At 43.6% G+C, this 20,267-nt stretch overlaps 1 protein-coding gene across 7 annotated transcripts in view; it reads right to left on the bottom strand.

Annotated features, from left to right (window-relative positions):
• The window catches only part of tjp1b (tight junction protein 1b), a 54,815-nt gene extending 34,548 nt beyond the window's left edge, over positions 1-20,267 (bottom strand). For 5 of the 7 annotated variants that reach the window (XM_030097221.1, XM_030097223.1, XM_030097225.1 and 2 more), the window contains exons 1-3: positions 19,707-20,267; positions 12,615-12,686; positions 11,509-11,650 (exon numbers count right to left, since the gene is read on the bottom strand). In XM_030097221.1, the coding sequence (XP_029953081.1) occupies positions 11,509-11,650; positions 12,615-12,686; positions 19,707-19,858 (366 nt within the window). In that variant the 5' untranslated portion in view covers positions 19,859-20,267. The remainder of the gene's footprint in view (positions 1-11,508; positions 11,651-12,614; positions 12,687-19,706) is intronic. The other 2 variants (XM_030097227.1, XM_030097226.1) reach the window with 2 other exon arrangements.

The following is a 20,267-nucleotide window of genomic DNA, read 5'->3' as shown; positions in this document are numbered from 1 at the left end:
ACAGAGGTCCTGCAATGTTGCTGACGTAGGGCGATTGCTGCAGATTCTATTGGAGGATCGGGGCAGAAGGGGGTGGGGGCATCTTGAATGGGAGAATGCGAGTTGGCCAAGGTCATAAGAAAATAGATAAACAAAGGCAGTAACAGACCTCCTGTGGGAAAATTATTAGTATGATGAAGGGCAGTCATAAATACCCCAAATAAGTAATAATAATAATAATTAAAAAAAAAAAACACTTACAAAAAGTAAAAATGCATTAGTGTTCTGCGCCTCTTTAGATTTTTGAGTATGGTCAGGATATATCATTGAGCATGAAATGATGGCAATGGTCGTTGGATGTTTCCGTCCTGCATTACAATATCTAAAAAGTCCGAAGCACTGGAGCAGAAACAATATATCAATCCCCTCTGGAAATGAATAAATGTAAACTTTGGTTTTGCCATCTGCATCTGTGACCAGCGTGGCTTGATGTGAGCCTGTGTCACTCAATATACTTCTGTTGAAGAACCTTGAAATACCCTCTGCTCCACGACGGCGTTTGCATCGCTCGCTCCAACGGCACCGAGGGAGATTCACATGGCGTGCAACGGAATAATGCAGCTTCTTTTTTTTCCCCATCAGCACGTTCGCAAACGACGGGGTCCAAAGCAGACTATGACTGCAGGAACGAATCACACGAGTGGAAAAGCAAATTAGAAATTCACAGCAGGTCGGCTTTTAGAGAGCGCTGCCCCTGACGGCGAATGAGTCACCTCTCGGCTGTCCAGGTCAAGAAAACAGCCTCGTAAGCAAAGGATGGCGTGGCTATCTATGAGCTTTAATGACTGCAGCGATCGAGTGACATGACAGACGTTAAACATAGCACTGCAGCAGGGGAAAACAAATGCATCCGAGAGGCAAAATATGATATTTTGTGACTCCGGTCTGCCAAGGCTGCAAGATGATGCGCAAAACTTTGTGCTTCTTATCTTGTTATCCAGTTGTTGGTTTTACAAATTGGAGTACATCAGTGTAATCCCATAATAGAGTGAGCTGGCTACTGTACAGAGGCTTGTATTTTGGTGATTTCTGCGCTGTCCTCTGTCAGTATCACTGACCTCTAGCATGAGAAGGCAGCATACCGGCTTGACAGCCAGCCTATTAATTCAGGTTTCATAATGCCGTACGATTATGTAGGGCTACACAATCAGCGTTGAAGAGAGAGAGACATGGATTCATCATCCAGCAAGTACGAGAGTTCTTGTAAAGTCAGCAGTTAAATAAATACCTTTTAAAGAGTGCTTTACTGAAGAATGGAGTGTGACCTCAATGAAGGAGAGCTGAGGATCAAGCTGGGACACAGAGAAGACTGCAGCCTCTTGCTCTATATTCAGCCTATATTAGCAGCAGGGTTTTAGATTATTTCTCACAGTCCAACATAACAAGACACGTTCTATTTTTCATCAGAATATCTCATTTAGATCCTGCATCCAAGCACAGATATGAGTTTTGATGGCGATGGTGCAGACTGTTTGCTGTCTGGGCTTTTTGTGTACTCAGCTTTTGCGCAAACAGCATCTAAAGAAATCAAACAAAATGATGATTTGCAGATAATTTGTTTTGTTATGTGTAGTTTCCGTCAATGTAGATGAAGTGTAATCGACGGTTGACACCAGAAGTGTCAAATTCATCTCACCAGAGGGTCTACTCTGACCCACAGGGCTGCAAATTCCCCAGTATTTGTTGTGGATTGCACGGTTTAAGCAAAAGTAGTGGACATAACACAATTATGAGCCCAGAGCAGAGAAACCAGCGATGCAGCATGAAAGCAAACTACCAAATGAGCAGTATCCAGCATGCATAGTGGGCAAAGGAAGGCTTTTGTTGACATATAAGTCTGAAGTTACAACACTTTAAGATATTTCAGTTGATTTTACAAAAAAAAAAAAAAATAGCATGATTTTGGGACATTTCACAGTATTTTATACCAGAAAGCCCCCTGAAATTGCACATGGACTACAAAGTTTTTTGTTTCGATTGACACCTTTTTTTAATAATATACCCATACATCTTTGCACCCAAACAAAGAGAAACATTTGGAGTTGTATCATTTTAGAATCAAATTGCACTGTTTGCCCCTGAACTGAAATTAGTTCGACAACCTTTGTTTAGACATAATAACTATAGTTACAGCCACCTTTTAGGAATTAGTTTTTTAATGCCTGGGCCAAATAATGCTCTAAAGCAAATAAAAACAATAAAAAGAAAAAAAAAACTTAACACAGAGATATCCATACTCATTTGATTCACACTGCATAATATTTGAAAAAGTGTCAGTGCATTACAACTGTTAATCTTTTAAGTCTCACCTTAAATGTGAGTATTTCTCGGCATAGTGACGCAAGTGACTTAACAGTACTGAGCGGTAAAAAAATGAGACACGTCATCTGACAATGTGAACACACAGGACATGATTGAAAAATGCTCAAATCTGGATGTACTGATTCATGAATTTCACATCTAAATTCGTAACCCATGTCGAGGGAAGAAACATAATTTCCAAGATTTCCCTCGAATGAACCTATAATCTCCGTCTCATTTTCCCACCAGCAGCTGAGAGCTCAGACATATCAGATGACTCGATGAGGCCCGCGGATCATGTGACGACAGGATCCCCACATCCAAATCCCCTCTGGATCAAACTACAGCATCATGTCCAGGAGCAAAGAAGCAATCACCTAAGTATGTTTATCCCTGGAGGAGAGTGCAAATGCTAATAAAAGATGAACCATTCCAATCAGTTAATGTGGACGTGCCTTATGATGGAGAGGTTTCCAGAATCGTCTCTGTGCTCCTGTGAAATTATGAGTTAAAATATTTTGTCAGTGAACACATGCCCGGATAAGGAAATCAAGAAGGTTTACAAAGCAGATGATATTCGATCATCTGTGAGTTTACACACGATATTCTGTTAATCACCAAAAAATACTTTGAATACATTTGAATGGAAGAGGTAAGGTTTGTTATTTTCCATCATTATTGTGAATTCATTAAAGGTAGTCTATTCATAGCTAGGTCCAGAGAGGGAAACCTAACACAGGAAGATAGTAAAGCAATTAGAGGCTTTGGTGGTCTGGGATGGTGTTTTCCCTTTGGATCAGGCCGAGGTGGTATTGTGGAGGGCAGCTAATACAGGGGCAAAACAGACGGGGAGAAAAAGGGTGAAAAATCACCCCGGGGTAATTTACCGCACTGCGGAAAGAAGCCAGACAATACAATAAATCTTCCCTCCTTTTCAATTCAACTGGAAATTAATGTTTATCACAACCACAGGTTGGCTCCTTGATAAATACTACCAGGAGAAAAAAACAAAAAACAAAACACCAAATGATATTTACAGGCTAGAAAGCACAAGGTTGACTCTTGTGTAGGACATCAAATGATAACAGTATGCGTTTCCTTTTTGGCTTTTCCAACCTCTTGAGCATCAGCAGGCAGTAAACTAACCACTCTTCCATTTCCCGAGGCTGCACTGCTCTGTGTTTGTACTATTGATCTGTGTCTTTAGATCTCTGCTTCCACATCTGAAAGATCAACATACACCTGAAATCAACATCACATCCAGGCTCTTCATTGTGTCAGTCATGCAAGAAGGCCCGTTTCTGTGTTCCTGTACATTTAAGTAGTAAAACTCTGCCCTCTGCAGGATTTCAGCTGAACACTGTCTATCTGCGGCTGTCCTGTCAAGCCTCGACAAGAGGAAGCCTGCATGGAGAATTATTTACGGTGGCGTGAATGTGAGCGTGAGGAGAGCGGATCTGCATGATTTCAGCGCTCGCTGACTGACGACGCTCGCACGAGCTGACGGCGGGAGACACAAGACGGAGCTGGGGGTTATTCACCCATGGGTCTGCCGTGATGGGATGCTCCTGAGTCTAAACAACATATGGTGCCTCCCTGGGCATCAGCACACATCCTACATGTCCGGCAACATGGCTGTGCCTCTCTTATGCACACACACACACACACACACACACACACACACACACACACACTTCTGAAGACACAAAACACACATAGCTGAAACAGAATCCAGTTCATTCACCAACACAGGCATTTTGGCCGGAAAAGGAAAATATGTTTTTGATATTCTGACATTTTAAAACATCACAATCCTAGATTTGTGCTGCACATTTTGACACAAGCAGAAGATTCTTCTCATTCTCTCAGCAGCACAATAAACATGAATTATTCCAGTCACGCTTACTGATGAGTTTCTTCTGGAACATCTTTCATTTTTCCAGTAATGTGAGAATTCTATGTTTTTGTCACTTGTATGTGTTTAGATAATGAATATGTGTGGTTGTTGGTCATGAGCTAAGCTAATAAGGAATATCTTATTTGAGCGTTGAGAACATTTTATCAAACAAATCATTAGTCTGTTCAAAACAATATCAGTAGTTAAACAGATAAAGGGTGCTGACGATTAGCTATTTTACATTCAGTCTTTAGAGAATCATCTAAAATATGTCCATAACTGGACAGAAATTAGATATAAAATCATCAAATCAAGTCATATGTTCAGTCTATAAATTGTCATTTAAGTTACTTGAGAGGGTAAAAAAAATGCCTCTTGAAAAATGGCATGAGTTCATCTGGTGATAATCAATCAACAGACTATGTAATCCACAGAGTCCACAAGTGTGATTGATTAAGTTGTGTTAGGACACCCATCCCAGTGTTTCATTCTTCATGCTTGACTTCCCCATCATGGCCTCCATCTTGATTCCTACAAACATTACATCACCCGGCTGGCTGTCCTTCACTCGACCCCACAGCCAAGTGCTAAAATCAAGGAGAGTACCTTTAACAGTTCAAACCCTTCGCGAAAAAAAATAAGCCAGAATTACGGTAAGCGGCTCTCGTTGTCGTGTTGATGTACCCGAGGCTGTATTTTTAGAATGGAAAATATTGCGTGAAATGTTGTTGGGTACCACATTTTCACTTATCCCCAGCTGCAGGATGGTGCTTACCATCCAGGTCTCGGCCCCTGTCATAAATCATGCGGGAAAGTCAATAGAGTTGTTGGGATTTATGTAGGTTTGAGTATTCTTTCTTGAAGTGATTTGTTGTAGATGAGCAACACAAGCTGAACCATAAAAGACAATTTAGAGGCGCAAGTCATTTTCTTCAAATCACCTGCTGACAACCAAGGACTCCGCTGTTTCACCCTTCATCCTTTAGAACAGAAGAAGAGGATATTTGATTCAGTGTCTGATACCAAAACACAGAGTCTAAAACTGGCAGAAAATTATATGATAATAGAGGAAAAAATAGATTAGAGGAAGATCAGAAATGTGTTGAAAACTCTTTCAGAATTGTTGAAAAAAAAAAAAAGAAAAAAGTGAGCGAATGTCTCAATGTTCGGCTGCAGAGTCAACATATTGCTACAAGATGTCTGACATGATGCCACTAAATGCACAAAGTGCAAAGGTTCCCACAATGACCCGCCATCTGTCTCATCGGAGGACACATGGGGAGGAGCCGCTCCGGAGTCAGAGCCTGGAGAAATGCTCTCAACATCTGCCATCCCCTCCACGCAGCCTGTGGGATCACACATGCAACCTTTACATGCATCACGCATGGCCACCTCAGTCTCACATATAAAACCCCCTCAATCACCTACAACCACCCTCCACCCCCAGTGGTTACTGCCTAAAGGACAAGGGGAGGGGAAATAAAAAAATAAAAAATAAAAAAATGTAAAATCATCCATTCCAATTCGGGCTTACGTAACAGACGTGTCTCACTTGGAGGAAATCAGCTGTCACCATCACAGCTCCTCCCCCCATCCTTCCCTCGTTCTTCCAATAAAACCACCTACGGAGCGAGTTGTGATAAATCTCCTATAGTCCCACCCCGTGAGCGCCGTTCCCTGTGCCTCTGTGTCTCTCTACAGTCCTCAGTATGTGCCACTCAGGTGAAACCCTCGTCTTCCTCCACGCCTTCGTCACATGGGAACAATCCTGCTCTAACAGGCCATGAATATGCAGATTGGTTAATTCAGCTGCAGTTGCTCTCTGTGTAAATGCATCTGCAGCACTTTCCTAAGACTGTGCAGCGAATAAATGCTTACGCTGGGTTTTTCTTTTTTCTTTTTCTTTTTTTTTTTTTTGATGGTGTTAAGGGGGAGTGCCTCTGTCCATAGCAGATTGCAGCCAAGGATGGGATTTTGAGAGTTGTCGGGACAAGCAGAACAAATAAGAGATTAAGCCTTAGACCGAGGCAAACCTGAGACCCAGCTGGTGACCGATCCCACTCTGCTGAGGAGTAATTAATTTAATTGTGCTTTTCATCTTGGCTTAGTTGCTTGCTTCCTCCTGCTGATACAGTTTTAGCTTCTCCACAGCTCACCTGGTTATAGCCTCTGCAGCAAGCATTCCTTTAACATTTTCTGAAAGAGCTGAGAGTGCAGGAAAAAACGCTGCATTAAAAACACATCTTTCGGAAAAAAATCAGAATACATGAAACAGCAACTGTAGTTAAGTACCAACACTGCGCCAGAGTGGTTCTTTCTGTGTGGAAAAAAAAGTATTTCCCCTCACGAATATGAGCCGCTGAGAAACACCTCAAGATTGATACAAAGCAAACTGGGTTCACACCATCTGCCCTGGAGGCTGAACAGTTTAGAAAACGGAGGAAACGTCGAAAAGACGTTGCGATGTGAGAGATTTGTTGCGGGAGAATTCCAAACAGAGGAACAATTTGCGTGATAAAGGAACAGATGGACGCGTGCATCTCCCTAAAGCAGTGAAAAATGTAAACGCTGCTGCTTTGAAACGGGGCGAAGTGTTGTTGATGAACAGAGAAAAAAAAAAAAATACAAAGGCATCGGGGTGCATAAAAGACTGTAGTTAACCCCCCCTCTTTATCTCTGTTGTGCTTTCTGCAGCCTTAGCACTAAAATCTGATTCAAGCTTTCTGTGAACAAGTGTGCCGCTTGCCAACACAAATGACAGCGGGAGTGGGCCGGCCGCCAGAGTCCTCCCCTGACTATCAAGAGAGAAAAGCAATCAAAAAAAGCAATCGATATAAACAAAGTCTTAACTACTATTGATTATTTAGCTCTGCACTGATGGGCAATGATAGTTATGGACCTAAATTCATACACTCAGCTGATTAATATCTTTACCTGTCTATCGGAACAGCCAATCAGACCAGATTATCATAATTTTTTTCCACTGGTAGGAGTGATTGTAGACAGTCCGGTGGCGTGGCGGGTCGGTGGCAGTGTGTGTTGTGTCTGTCGTGTTCAGTGGGATGCGATGGAAGCTGCTCCTCAGCCCCGCATCCTGCAGTCTCATCACTCACTGTAAGGCGGACCGTTACTTCCATCAGCTGCATTTGAGTTTGGGCAAGTCAGCAAGTTTTCCTCTAGTGCACACACAGCCTGTACAAAAGAAATATACTGTGGAGAGGCCGGGAGCCCCGAGCCGAGCATCCATTCTCTGGTGAGATAGTGGCCTCTCGGGCTGTTTGAAGCACCCTCGGAGTGGCAGGCCATAAAGACAAATGACCGCTCGGTGGTAAGGCGCTCGCTGCGACCGCACGGAGCGGAACAGGATGTGAGAACACGGTGACGCCACTCGGACTTTTCCATTCAGACGAAGGCTTAGGTTGCTTCTGTGTGGCTCCAAATCAAGGCCACCACTAATCTGTCAGTCACAGCCCAAAAGCCGCCGACTTACCACCGCCAGGTTTACGGGATGGAAACTGAACGGTGAATTTCTAATTTACTTTCTAAATTGCAGGTAACTCTGTTTCGTTTGACTGAGACCTGCCGTTGAACTCTTAGTATTTCAAACTTTTACCCAATGAAAACCTCGCTATTAAAAGCACATGTGACTACTTCAAGCTGAAGTGTTGTATCAATAGTTCAGCCAGGTTGTGTGTTCTTGATATCGCTTAATGAGCTGGAGCATTTGAGTTGAAATTATAGTCGGGTCAAAGCTGAGCTGACAACACACACGAGGTGATTCCCCCGAGGCCGGGGCCCTCCGGCAGCCTACTGTTATGTCTGGAAACAACAAGGTACAGTACGTGTGTGTCTGTGTGTGTGTGTGTGTGTGTGTGTGTGTGTGTGTGTGTGTGTGTGCTTTGATTTAGAGCTGTCAACATCAGAGATGTCAACCTCTGCTTTCTGAAAATTAGTAAGCCTTTCATATTAAAAAAAAAAAAAAAAAAAAAAGCTTACTGGAGCATTTTTCATGATAATTTAATGTCACTTCAAAGATTTAAAGATTAAAAAAGTGTCACCTTCAGCATTTAGGAGCGCTTCGAGCTGTTTGGAGAGGAAGACAGCAGCTTTCTGAAAAGCGACTGTGAACATGAGACGAGGGTTTGTGAACTGTGGATGAACAAAGCTGCTTTCCCGAATAATTACAGTCAATCGGCACAACATTAGCTTCAAATCTGACTCTTGTTCCTTTATCATAATATGTTAACAAGCAAAGAAAAGTGTCACTCTGCTGGCTGCTTTAGCGTAGAGATAAGTATCAGACTCACCTTCAAGCAGTCATAAAAGTCAATATTACCTCGTTTTATATTCTTTGTTTAACACTCATAAAGGATAAAATCCCATCATAAAACCACTGCATATCATTTTTGAGCATCAGTTTATGTAATCTATTGCCAAAGGGTTTACCTGTGTGTTTGCGAGGTTAATTAGCTTGAGGACTTTTTTTCCCACTGAATTTGACGACGGAAATGTCAAAATGTTTGTTCAATGGAGGGCCTGTGTTGACAAAAGAGCAACAGTCAAGCTCCTGAGTCTGCAGGTCTCATTCTGTAAATGCTTTTGTTTGCATTCCATGCCATCAGGTTGACAGACAGCGGGATTTTATCATATCACCACAGAGATCCCAAAGTTTCCTGTAAAGAACAACTTAAACTTATGGGGGAAAAAATTCTTGTATCATGATCTGGACAGTTGTATTTAACATATTTAAGCGTGTTTTCTCAAGTGGTTTCAGCTTTGACCTGGGGATCTGAGATGCATCAATAAGATTCCCATACAGACAGAACACAAGAACCAAAGTGTGTATGAATAAAGATGTACGTACTTATTAATGCAATTACAATTCTTAAAATGACTTTTGAAGTGAATTCTTTTCATCAGATTAATTCTTCATTTCATGACCATAACAATCCGGGCATTTGAAGATTCACTGTGTCTTTCTCAAACATGGCATTTAGTCCAGTCAGTCTGTGGTTTGACCCAGGGACAACTGCAAGAGCAATCATTCAAGGTGTCATGTGATCCTCAAGGAAATTCAAATATCCTATTCAAAGTATACCACGGAGCACTCCATGTCCTCGTCCAGATATTGTGCTGAAATATTTGCTCACACACCTCTGCACTCTGAACAGGCTAGGGAGCAATCAAGGCACACGAAGATGTTGGTGGCACGTTGCGAGGGTGAACAGCTGTTATGCGTTCAGTCACCTCAGCATTGAAAGGTTTCAGCATGAGTTCATTGGGAGAATCTGTTTCTCTGCCTTTGTAGATCAGCATCATTGACCTTTCCCCTGCTTCAGCAATTTCATCCTTGATCGCAGAGTTGAAAAATGCTGGCCTGTATAATGTTGTTGCTCACATCCTCACCCAACACATCTCCTCCACGCACAATCTTCAAAAACCTGCGTCTTGACGAAAACAGCTTCCTGTGCTCAGACTTGAAGTCGAGCTCTCCTGGCGGACAGAGGTGCAACAGAAGAATGAGGCGGTCGGTCTCGTCTCCCACAAGGACAGTTCTTTGTTTCAGAGCTGCTGTCACCGCTGGTTGAACTATAAGCACATCTGCACCGAATTCGTGAGCTTTGGAAACCGGGATGTCTCTTTCTGGCACATCATCATGCTGCTTTTGCCATTTGGGGTTTGTTCGCTGGGAGAAGCACCGGTTTTGTTTCGAAGCGGGCAGACGGATACCAGCAGAGCTCATTCTTGAAGGCTTCGGCTAATCTGTCTGCCTGTGTCCCAGCAATCCCTGGTCTCTGAAACAAAAGCTACGGATCAATAGGGACAACTTCATTGCTCAGTTTGACTATTGATTTGGAGTCCATGGTGGCTGCTTGTGCTTTCCTCTTGAACGTATATTCGGCCACCTTTTCCCCTCCCAAGTCCTTCAAGACCCAGGGCCACATGCACTGCAGTCTGAGCTGTCATACCGGTGACTGCGTGTCGAAGGTCTTCAGAACCCAGACCAAACGTGTTTCCAACATGCGCTGTACCTGCACATCAGGGTTCATGTCATCATAGATACTACACATATTTGTCAGGAACAATTTGGACCCATTTTACAGATGCAGGTACACCCAGAGGAGCAGTGGAGCACCAACTTTGATTGGAAATTTTGTTGGGCGAGTAGTATAAACATTAGAATAGTCTCTAAAAAAGAGTTTTATTGGAATGACTGACCGAAAAAATTTAAGAAAATACTCTTAACATGTTGGATAGGCGTCCTATATTACCACCATTTTACTTTAAAATGTTGCAACGTTGCTTTTTGACCTTCAAAAAGACCGTATCCCACTAAATCCGAGAAAGTGTCTTTTCAATATATGAGGCAGGAGGGTATAAACACTATGACACATTACTATTGCAATTTCTCATGGGTTGGGCCCTTTTTGAGTTAGACTGACTGGACTAATTGTCAAATATTTCACTGACATAAACACACAGACAATCATGACAAGAAATTTGACTCACATTTTAAACATTGTCTTTGTCAAACATACACTCCAGTCAAATGTGACCACAATAGAAAGGTTTACCTTCCCAATATGCATTTACCCCTCAACACACAGCATTGTTGAATACATCATGCACAGTGTGCACGCATGGTTTATTTCTCTCATGCTCTGTTACCACCAGCGACACCTGATAAGTATTGACCTTTTAAATTAGTAATTCTTTGGGGGGTTTTCCTTCATGTTTTTTTTTTTTTTGTACTTCTAAATCTTGCAGCAAATGATTTTGCAGCATTTCATGGAGTGATGAATTGAAATATCACAAATAATAGGAAATTCTACATGGAAGAGATCCAGACTGCTTCTGGGACATGTTTGAAACACACCAACATGCTTCCAGTGAAAACATGAGACTTTTCTAGTCTTCAATCACATCGAGCGCTGCAAGTGTGTGAATATGCTTAAACTGGGGTTTATTTGTGCATGTGGCCTAACCTCTGGTGGCGTCCCTGAAATTGCTGTATACACACACACACACAGTGTAAGATACCTGTTACCGGTATTGGTGCATTAAATTATCAAGTAGCTTTGTGGTTTTGTTCGGTGTAATGAGCATTTCTATAATTTGCATTCACTGTCACTCTAATCAACTCACTGTATCTCTGATATCAGGACTGGCTTGTTGAGTGTTTTATAAATTACGTTTGACTTTGGAGTATCTGTAGTCACTTGACGCCCGTCAGTAATTCGCCGTGTTTTCATCTCGGTCAGTTTACTTACATTGGAGTCCAAAAGATCAATGCTGTCCAGGCTCTTGCTCCTGTGAATGCGGCCCTTGATGCGGCGGAGTGATGGCTTGCCCTGATTGGTGCTTGCTGAGGAGGCTGCTGTGATCGAGCCGGCAGTCGGGCTGGGGTGTATCCTGAGGTCGGCGTGGAGAAAGCAGCGGGAGGAGAAGGAGGACAAAGCAAGAACAGTACAACATCAGAGCAAGTCGGCAGACTTCAGGGCAAAGTGCCACGGGCAGAACTGAGGGCGATGACGAGGAACACTGTGGTCACGTTTCTGCTTCTATAAAGGCCACGGTCCCCTGCTGGATAAAATGGCATTTAAAGAAATCTATAATTGGATATTATTTCAATCGTGCCCTGTAGGGGAGCCAAATCAGCACTGCAGCTTCAAAGGCGAGAAGGCCTGTGTGGATCTGAAGGCCTCAGCGGCCAAACTCTAGCTGGGTCAGGATGAAACACAGAGGGGGAGTCCACTTGGCTGACCTATCGCCAATGCTCTCAGGAAATCTACCTGAACAAGTGACACACTTAAATAGCCCCGTTGGACCCCCGCTGACCACACTAAAAGCCTAAAAGCCCCCTGCCTCTCACTCCCTTTGTGTTTTCCACGCTTGATTATTAATTCCTGTGTAATGAGCTGTGCCACAACAATAGTCAATCTCAGGGGCGCAGGCTGATCTGAGAGTCTTTTATCAGGGAAACTCACCCGCTTACACACTCGAATAGCGAGTTTTCAAAGTTATCATGAAATGCCTTTATCAAGCTAGAAATCACTTACAACTGCTGACATCTAGATCTTTTATAAGGTATTCATAAGACCAACTTCTAGGTCTGAAATGTAAGTAATGTATATATTAGAAATCCTTCAGGCTTTTATCAATGCCAACCCCAAAAAGAACTTTTTTTGTTTTTTCCCTTGCTTCGCATACTTTAACCTAACTATCTACCTGTTTTACTTCAAGGAAATTGGGAAAATAACCAGTGTGCAACAAGGGCCCTACCGTTAGTTGGAAGTTAAATTATGGTGCACACATGTTACTTCAGTTTAATCATTATCAGTGGGCTTCACAGTGGTGTAGTGGTTGGCACTCTTGCCTCATCGCCTGAAGGTCATGGGATCGATGGCCCTTTCTGTGTGGACCCCGCGTGTGCTCACTTGGATTTTCCCTGGGTACACAGAGAAAACAGGTTATTTGGTGACACTGAAGTGTGTGTGAGTGTGTGAGTATGTATGTGTGTGTGTGTGTGTGTGTGTGTGTGCGTGAGCGTGAGCATCAGTGTGTGTGTGTGTGTGTGTGTGTGTTCAACTGCAATAGGGACACAATTTTCAGTGCAGCACCTGCTCTTGGAAGAAACGGGAGTATTGAAGAATTGATGACGAGCAGCAGCAGCAGCAGAAAGCTTGAGATAAATTGGCTACATGCAGATAGCAATGAACAGCTCTTAAAAGATGGGTATTTAAGAGCTGGCGATGTGCAGCGTCTCCCACAGCGTGGAGACAAGTCCAAGACCAAAGCTCATGCTGCCTTGCACAAAGAAAGACGGCAGCTCTACAACAGTCTTCAGTGACAACAAAACTCCAAGAAACATCAGTCAATAATCATTTCATACAGTCATACAGTGTACAGTAATCAATAACAGATTTTTTTTTATTTTATGAAGCAAAAGCACTAGTATAGCTTAGAACAAAAAAAAAAAAACATATTTCAAAAACAATGCACTGCTTGAGATTAAAACAAGTGTTTCTCATGAATACAGAGAGCTCACACAGCAGACTGCTGGTGCTGCGTCTGTTCCCTTAATAAGGATTTAGCTGAAACAATATTCAATGAGGGAGAATCCTGTATGCACAGTGTGGCTCACAGGCAGTAGATATCCATTAGTTTGCTCACTAGCAGGCCCGATAAAGCTCCCGAGGTTTGGAGGCTCGGCGGGAGGGAAAAAAAAAAAAATGAGCAGAGATGGGAGGAAATAGAACATCACCTTCCACTCTCTCTCTGCATTAATTCAACAGTTGCCCGTGGCGGTGCAAGGGGCTTACTGGCTGGAAATGTGAGGTAAAAGCATTCAACAGTGTGTGCAGTCGATTACAGTCGGCCTCGGACCGTTCCCATAAACAACACAGCAAACATGACTAATGAGAAAAGCTGCCTGGGCTGAATCGCAGGCATGGTGCAGTCCTGCGCATTCGCAGCCTCATTTCTTGGATGTTGACTCTGAAATGGATTTCGGCCAAAAACGCTTGGAGCCACAAAGGCCCAGTGTAACACAGTGCCAGCGACTGTGCAGAGTCAGACGTAATGCACGGTGAGTTATTTCCTCCCCTCCGACAAATATGCAGGTATAATGTGTTCCACTTGAGATGTGAGACGATATGCAAAACAGTCAGATTTAGTGTTCTCGTCTCCCTTTAATTTATCATGTTTATGGGAGCGGTTTAAACTCTACACGGATGGATGGCGTTTGGCATGTGGCACCTACAAATACCTGCCAGAGAACATTTCGTGATTTTAAAACACACGGTAGTGAAATCACAGTTTTAAAGGAACGGTTTGATATTTTTAATCACAGTTGATTTTGTTTATTTTTTTTTAATTTTTTTTACATTGGTTTGTCATTTCAGAGCCAGACTCACACAGCAGGGGCCCGCTGGAAGGCAAAGCCAAGTGTGCAGAAGGCCACAGCTGCTGGCCAGGTGAACTCCGACCCGGGATCAACTGAGAGTTGACTGAAGGGATTCAATATGCATCCAGTCTGACGGCTGGTCAGTTTAACAGTGGGAAGAGCTCAGTGGCTCGATGTGACGGACCGTGTGGTGGCATAACCTCACCGTTTGCATGTTCTTCCTATGCGTGTGTTTTTTCTCCAGGTAGTCTGGTTTCCTCCAGTCCAAAAACACTATTAAGATTGATTTTTGACTTTAAATTGAAAGTAGGCGCCTCTCTTCCTGGTAATAAACTAGTGGACTGCTGCACAGTCAGTGGGATTGACTCCACGCACTCCAACCCCAACTATGCGAAGCGCTATGGAAAATGGGTAGATATCTAAATATATCTCTCATTTAAAAGCAACATAACACCTGGTTTTGAAACACTTGCTACTCCTCCGCCCCTGTCAAATTAGTGTATTTCTGTGCATGTTTTGACTCATAATGATGCACAGTGTAAGATAAGCTCGCAATTTTGAACTACGCACACTGGGGAGAAAAAATAAATCTGTCGCTGTGACAAAAATAAACCCCTAAAAAAACCTCATATTAATCTCTTGCAGGCCGGTTGGAGACAGCCAAAGGACCCGATGTATGATGCCATGCTCCGGTGCATGTGTGTTTCTCAATTTGCACCTGATGGACTGGCATCGTGACCTGTGATCTCGGCCGCCACCGACCTTAAAAGACGTATAGAAGTTGGATGGATTCGCCTTTCTGCCGTACTTATTAGCTTACTTGCAAACATTTAATTGTCTGCAGCATTACAGCATTGTTTATTCATTGTGAAACAGCAGAGAGGAGATTAGCCCTGCATAAATACTTAAAGGAGAGAAAGTATCAATTATGTGGATCTGCTGAGAAAAAGCCCTCCACTATTGCTAATTAACATGTTGGGTCTTTGATTTGCACCAAAGTGTAAAAACGGCAAGCTGCATCCGCAACTGTTATGTCTTGCAGTAACTTTCCCGAACATCTGCCGTCAGCGAGGAAATCGCTTCCAGCTGCCTTCAGAATCACAACTTTATAATTTGAGCCTCTCATTCTTACATCGATTAAATGAGTTTGAAGGTGCTTTCAAGGTGCTTGCGGTGGTTTTTCTATTTCCTGTCTTCGACGACATGTTTCATTCATTGGGTAGTCAGCGACAAATCAGCTGAGTTTGTTTCCCGAAACAAGAAATGAATGGGTTTAATGACTGCAGAGCTTTGGGTTAAGTCTCTACGTCGAGTTTTTGGGGATCCGGTTTGACTCTCAATCGTGGCAGAAATTTAAGAACTAACCAAGTCTACGGGGCACGCACTTCCTGTGACAATCCATGTACCAAGAAGAATAGTTGTCACTGTTGTGGCAACTCATGAAGACCTTAAAACAACAAGAGAACGTCGCTGTTTGTTATCACTCTCGATCCTGAAGTTGCTGTTTGTTCTGTTGGAAACGTTTGGTTCAGTTGCTATACACCATGAACTTGACCTAACTTGGCCCTGATATGAGTGTTTTTGAGTTTTGGATAATTTGCAGGTTCCGTAAACGAAGAAGCTCTTCTCCGAAAGGTAATGAAATGAGATAAATGCCGGGACCTCTTGTGGCCTCTTGACCATAATAGAGTATTAATGATGTAGCTCACAGATAAGGTCAAGCACAGGCTTGATGCTTTTCTTTCACAAAGAAAGCAGTGGGCAACACACACACGCGCACACACACACACACACACATAAATCAGATGGAGGACTTTAGGCCGTCCCTCTGTTCCCTCTCTCTAAGTCTGCCTGGAGGAGCCATCAGGTACGATTAGTTCCAGCAATAACGGCTACTGCTTAATCAGCAGGTCAATAGGCAATGTTACGCTGGATTCCTCTCATCCTGGCCCGCACCGATATAACACTTAACAAGGAGAGCAATCCTGGCCATTGTCTGCTCCTCGCACATATAGACACACTAAATAAAAAATACCGTGTTAGAGAGCCTTCAAGACTCGCTATAGGAGCTTTCTTTCCTCTGCGACTGCACTGCTTGTAAGTTTCAGTTCTTTCAGAAAATGTGTGGGTAAAAAACAAACACGGCGATTACATAAACATAATAGACTTGTTGTATTATCCCTACGGGCTTGCAACAGAGTGTAAAGTTCATTAAGTCAGGTTAATGCTAATCTTCGGCTGTGTGCAAGAAGGGAATGGTTTTTTAAGACTGCAGGCAAGAGGAACATCTGTTTGCAAAGACTAATCCTAATTTAGAAAGCTGCTGCTATTCAGTCTTTATCAAAGGCAAGTGGAGCTGTGCCTCCTGTAGCTGAGCACCCAGCGCTCGCATGGCAACACACACACACACACACACACACACACACACAGTTCCAGCGTGTGTGGATGGTGTAAAAGGTTCAGGCGGAGCGGCGAGGGTAATCTCGCCACCACACGCTGTGAGATCAGCAGAACAGGAAGCGACGCTCTGACCGTTTGACCAGAAATGAGATAGAATTAACGCCGCAATTACAAGAAAAGCCTCTCAGGACGTCCAAAACGGGACCTCAGAAGGATGCGGCGAGCTATTTCATCATACAAATGCAAATGCAGGCCCTTTTCTGTTCAAGCTGGTGTCACTTCCTGTGCACACACACACACACACACACACACACACACACACACACACACACACACACACACACTGGTGACGCCGTCCTTCTGCTTCTTTCTCACGGATGTGAAGCAGATCCATCTCTTTTCTCCCTCAGTAACCTTCACCTCACGTTAAGAACGACTGTGAGAAACGACACGAGGACACCATTAGAGCACCGCGGTGTTAGTTTTGGGGTTTTCACAAAGAGGACGACACAAGATCACGCACACAAAATGGACAGACGGAGTGGAATGGAAAAAGGAAATATTTCAGACATGGGAGCTGGAGGCCGTGGGGCCTCATGCAACTCCTGTTTCTATTCTCCGTGCCACATGATTGAATTTCCAATAACCAATCAGGATGTTTTAACCACATATTAATTGCAGTTACTGCATTAATAAATCAAATTTCAACAGGAAAACATCAAATACATGCATGTTGGTTTATTTAACCTATAATTAAAGCAGAATGAGCAAACTATTGTTGAGCATAGCATTTCTGATTATGCACACATGTTAATTAGTATAGAACTGTATTGATTCAAAAAGTCACTCTAATCAACTCAGTATCATTTGTGGAAAGAGGTCAAACCAACAGACCGCTGCTCCTTGAGCCGGTCAGACAAAAAGAGAGAGGCACGTTTTACATCCTGATGTGTGTTGCGTTGTGACAAATCACAGAGCTGATAAGATGGGAGGATTTAGGTGGGATTTTCACTGTTCATAAGATAAATGCAGGATTTTTCTGCTTTGCAATTTCTGAACAGTTTAAAGCGAAACTCAGCTTTTCTAGCCGTACATTTATGTCTATCTAACCACAGTAATAGGTATCAATTTATTTACCAGTTATATTGTTTTGGACTCAAAATCATTCTGTAAATGTGTATTTTTATAAAGACTGACAAATATTGTCTCATGTTAAATGAAATACGTTGCTAACGCAATTTCAAGCACCAGGAAACTAATCGAGGACACTTTGTTCTTGAAGGGCGGTTGTAAAATTAAGAATCGAGAATCGAGAAAGCCCATCCAGGATCTGTTCCCAGAGTGCACAGCTGCTAGAGAAAGTCTCTGAAAACTGCAAGATAGTTTGAGAAGTTTGAGTTTAAGAAAGAAAGCAGCAGTGAATCTGTTCGGGAGGGCAAGGAGAGTTCAGCAACTTCATCTCATGTTAGCTGAGGTAACAGTTTTTCACTCAATCTGTAAAAAAAATATTCAGTTTAACAAGGTCAGAGCTCGCTCCGAGACTTACATAACGACCGGAGCCTTTTGTATCGCCGCACTGCCGTAGATGAGACAAGAAGCTCCTTTCCAGATCTACTTAAAAAAACGGAGATCTGAGTACAAAAAAACAACTATAAGAAAAGGAGCATGAAAGGAGTCTTTAGTCTCACTGAAATCCCTTATCTTTTCCTAGGGGGGCAATTAGGCTAATCAGAGGATGACTAAGGAATATGATTAGCCAGAGAGACTAAGAGATAAAAAGCTGTGTATGTGATGAGCCTCTGACCCGTGCTGAGGTTACAGCAGCATCACTTCTGTCAGCGGCTGCTGCTTCCCAGTCTGACTTTACAGCATCAAGAGTCAAGAACAGCACATCGACTGGTCCTAGTTTCAGGGTTTTTTTCTGGTGCATGTGTAAATATCTTTCATTTGAGCCATGTCCACTTCAAGATGCTCAAAGATTTTCGGCGTTCTGTGGGCGCTTTAGTCACAGAAATGATTTCACTTGGCGATAAAGAGGCGGCGATAATAGTTAAGCCTCTCGCACACTTGAGCCTCGCCGGCGTGCGATCCGCACTGTGCGATACATTTTGAATTTGTGTAAGAAGTCATCGGAGAGCCATTGAGCCTATTGACTCCTAATTAACCATCTTCGCTTTCACACAAGATGGTAATCCAGCTGTAATTGGGGATACCATGTCACACGCGTTGCCGCGGCCCGGGCGGCGATCTGCTCGCGGCGAGGGCGAGGAATGAAAGGAGGACTGCCTCCAAGTAAACAAATGAACAAGGCCGCAGCAGGACAAAGGAAGGGAGCGAGAGGTGGTCACTGCGATACACTCGCACATATAGAGGCGCACAGAGTAATGAGGACACTGAGAAGGCGGATGGATAAGACACAAACACATGCTGAGAGCAGAGTATGGAGATCAATGTTTAATAGACATGGCAATGAGAGGCGCACAGAGGCCCGGCTGCAGCACGGGAAATAAAAACACCAGAGGAGCTGTTATGTTTCATGCTTTATATTTTATTAGTTACAACCCAGCAGTGGAGAGGGATCAGAGTGGTGGGGGGGGGGGGGGGGGGGGATGATGGTTTACCACATGGTTAGCTTGATGGTGACATTTCCAGTGACAACAGCAGTGCGGTGGAGCCCGTAAAGTACACCGAAGCAACATGAAGTTGGCGGCGAAGAGACGGCGGCGAGGCTATGACATCATCCTACGCATTCAACTTTACAAACTAATGGGAGAGGAAGGACACGGCAGCTACACAGACACTTGTCTTCGCATGGATGCGCGCGCGCACACGCACGCACGCACGCACGCACGCACACAAACTCCCAGCATGCGGAGTAGTTGCTTTGGCTCCTGTGTGGTAGAGAATGATTGCAACATGGTGCAGACAGGCTGCAGTGGCTGACAGGAATATTATGTCATTTTTTTTCCCCCCTTGTCTCTCCATCGTTTCACAGGATGTATGTGGGAGACGACGGTGCCCCCCTCCCTCCCCCCCCTTTTTTTTTTTTTTTTTTTTTTTTTTTTACATCCCAACCTGCATCACATCATCATCATCACCACCACCATCATCATCATCATCATCATCATCATCACCATTATCTGTACCAAGATTGATACTCACCACATTCGCTTCCTGGGTGGAAGACAATGTTCTTTGTTGGAGGCGGTCACCCCCAGAGCCAGCTGCATAACAGTAATGTATTTCTGGTAATTCACCATGGTACTGTCCACCGCTACTAAAAATCCAACCCTAAGAAAAGCACAGGTGATCATATATTTCTTTTATTCCCTGGCATCCGCCTCCGCTGCGTCTTCCATGCTCAGCATCACAACGCCATTTCCAGCGCTGAAGGACTGACAGTGAAAACACTCCCCGAGGAGCTGAGCGAGAGGTGCCGTACCGCTGCGACCCATGTCTGCAATGACACTCTGACCGGGTTTAGCGCTCGAGAACTGATCGCCGATCCATCCGATTTGTAGATTTACAATTTCTCCTTTTTTTTTTTTCTTTAATTTTTTTTCTCTCTCTCAAATGAATACGGTCAGGATTTGGACATGATCTCCTTCCTCCTGCCTCCTCCCTCCTATCCCGGTGGTTGGAAACACTCTCTTAAAAACGCTGCAGCGTCCAGGCGTCCGTGTGTGTGAGGTAGGGGAGAGAGTGTGTGTGAGTGTGTGTGTA

This window comes from Salarias fasciatus, chromosome 7 (genome assembly GCF_902148845.1).
Source record: "Salarias fasciatus chromosome 7, fSalaFa1.1, whole genome shotgun sequence".
Lineage (NCBI taxonomy): Eukaryota > Metazoa > Chordata > Actinopteri > Blenniiformes > Blenniidae > Salarias > Salarias fasciatus.
The sequence above is the reverse complement of the archived record's forward strand: the minus strand, read 5'-3'. Positions and strand labels throughout refer to the sequence as shown.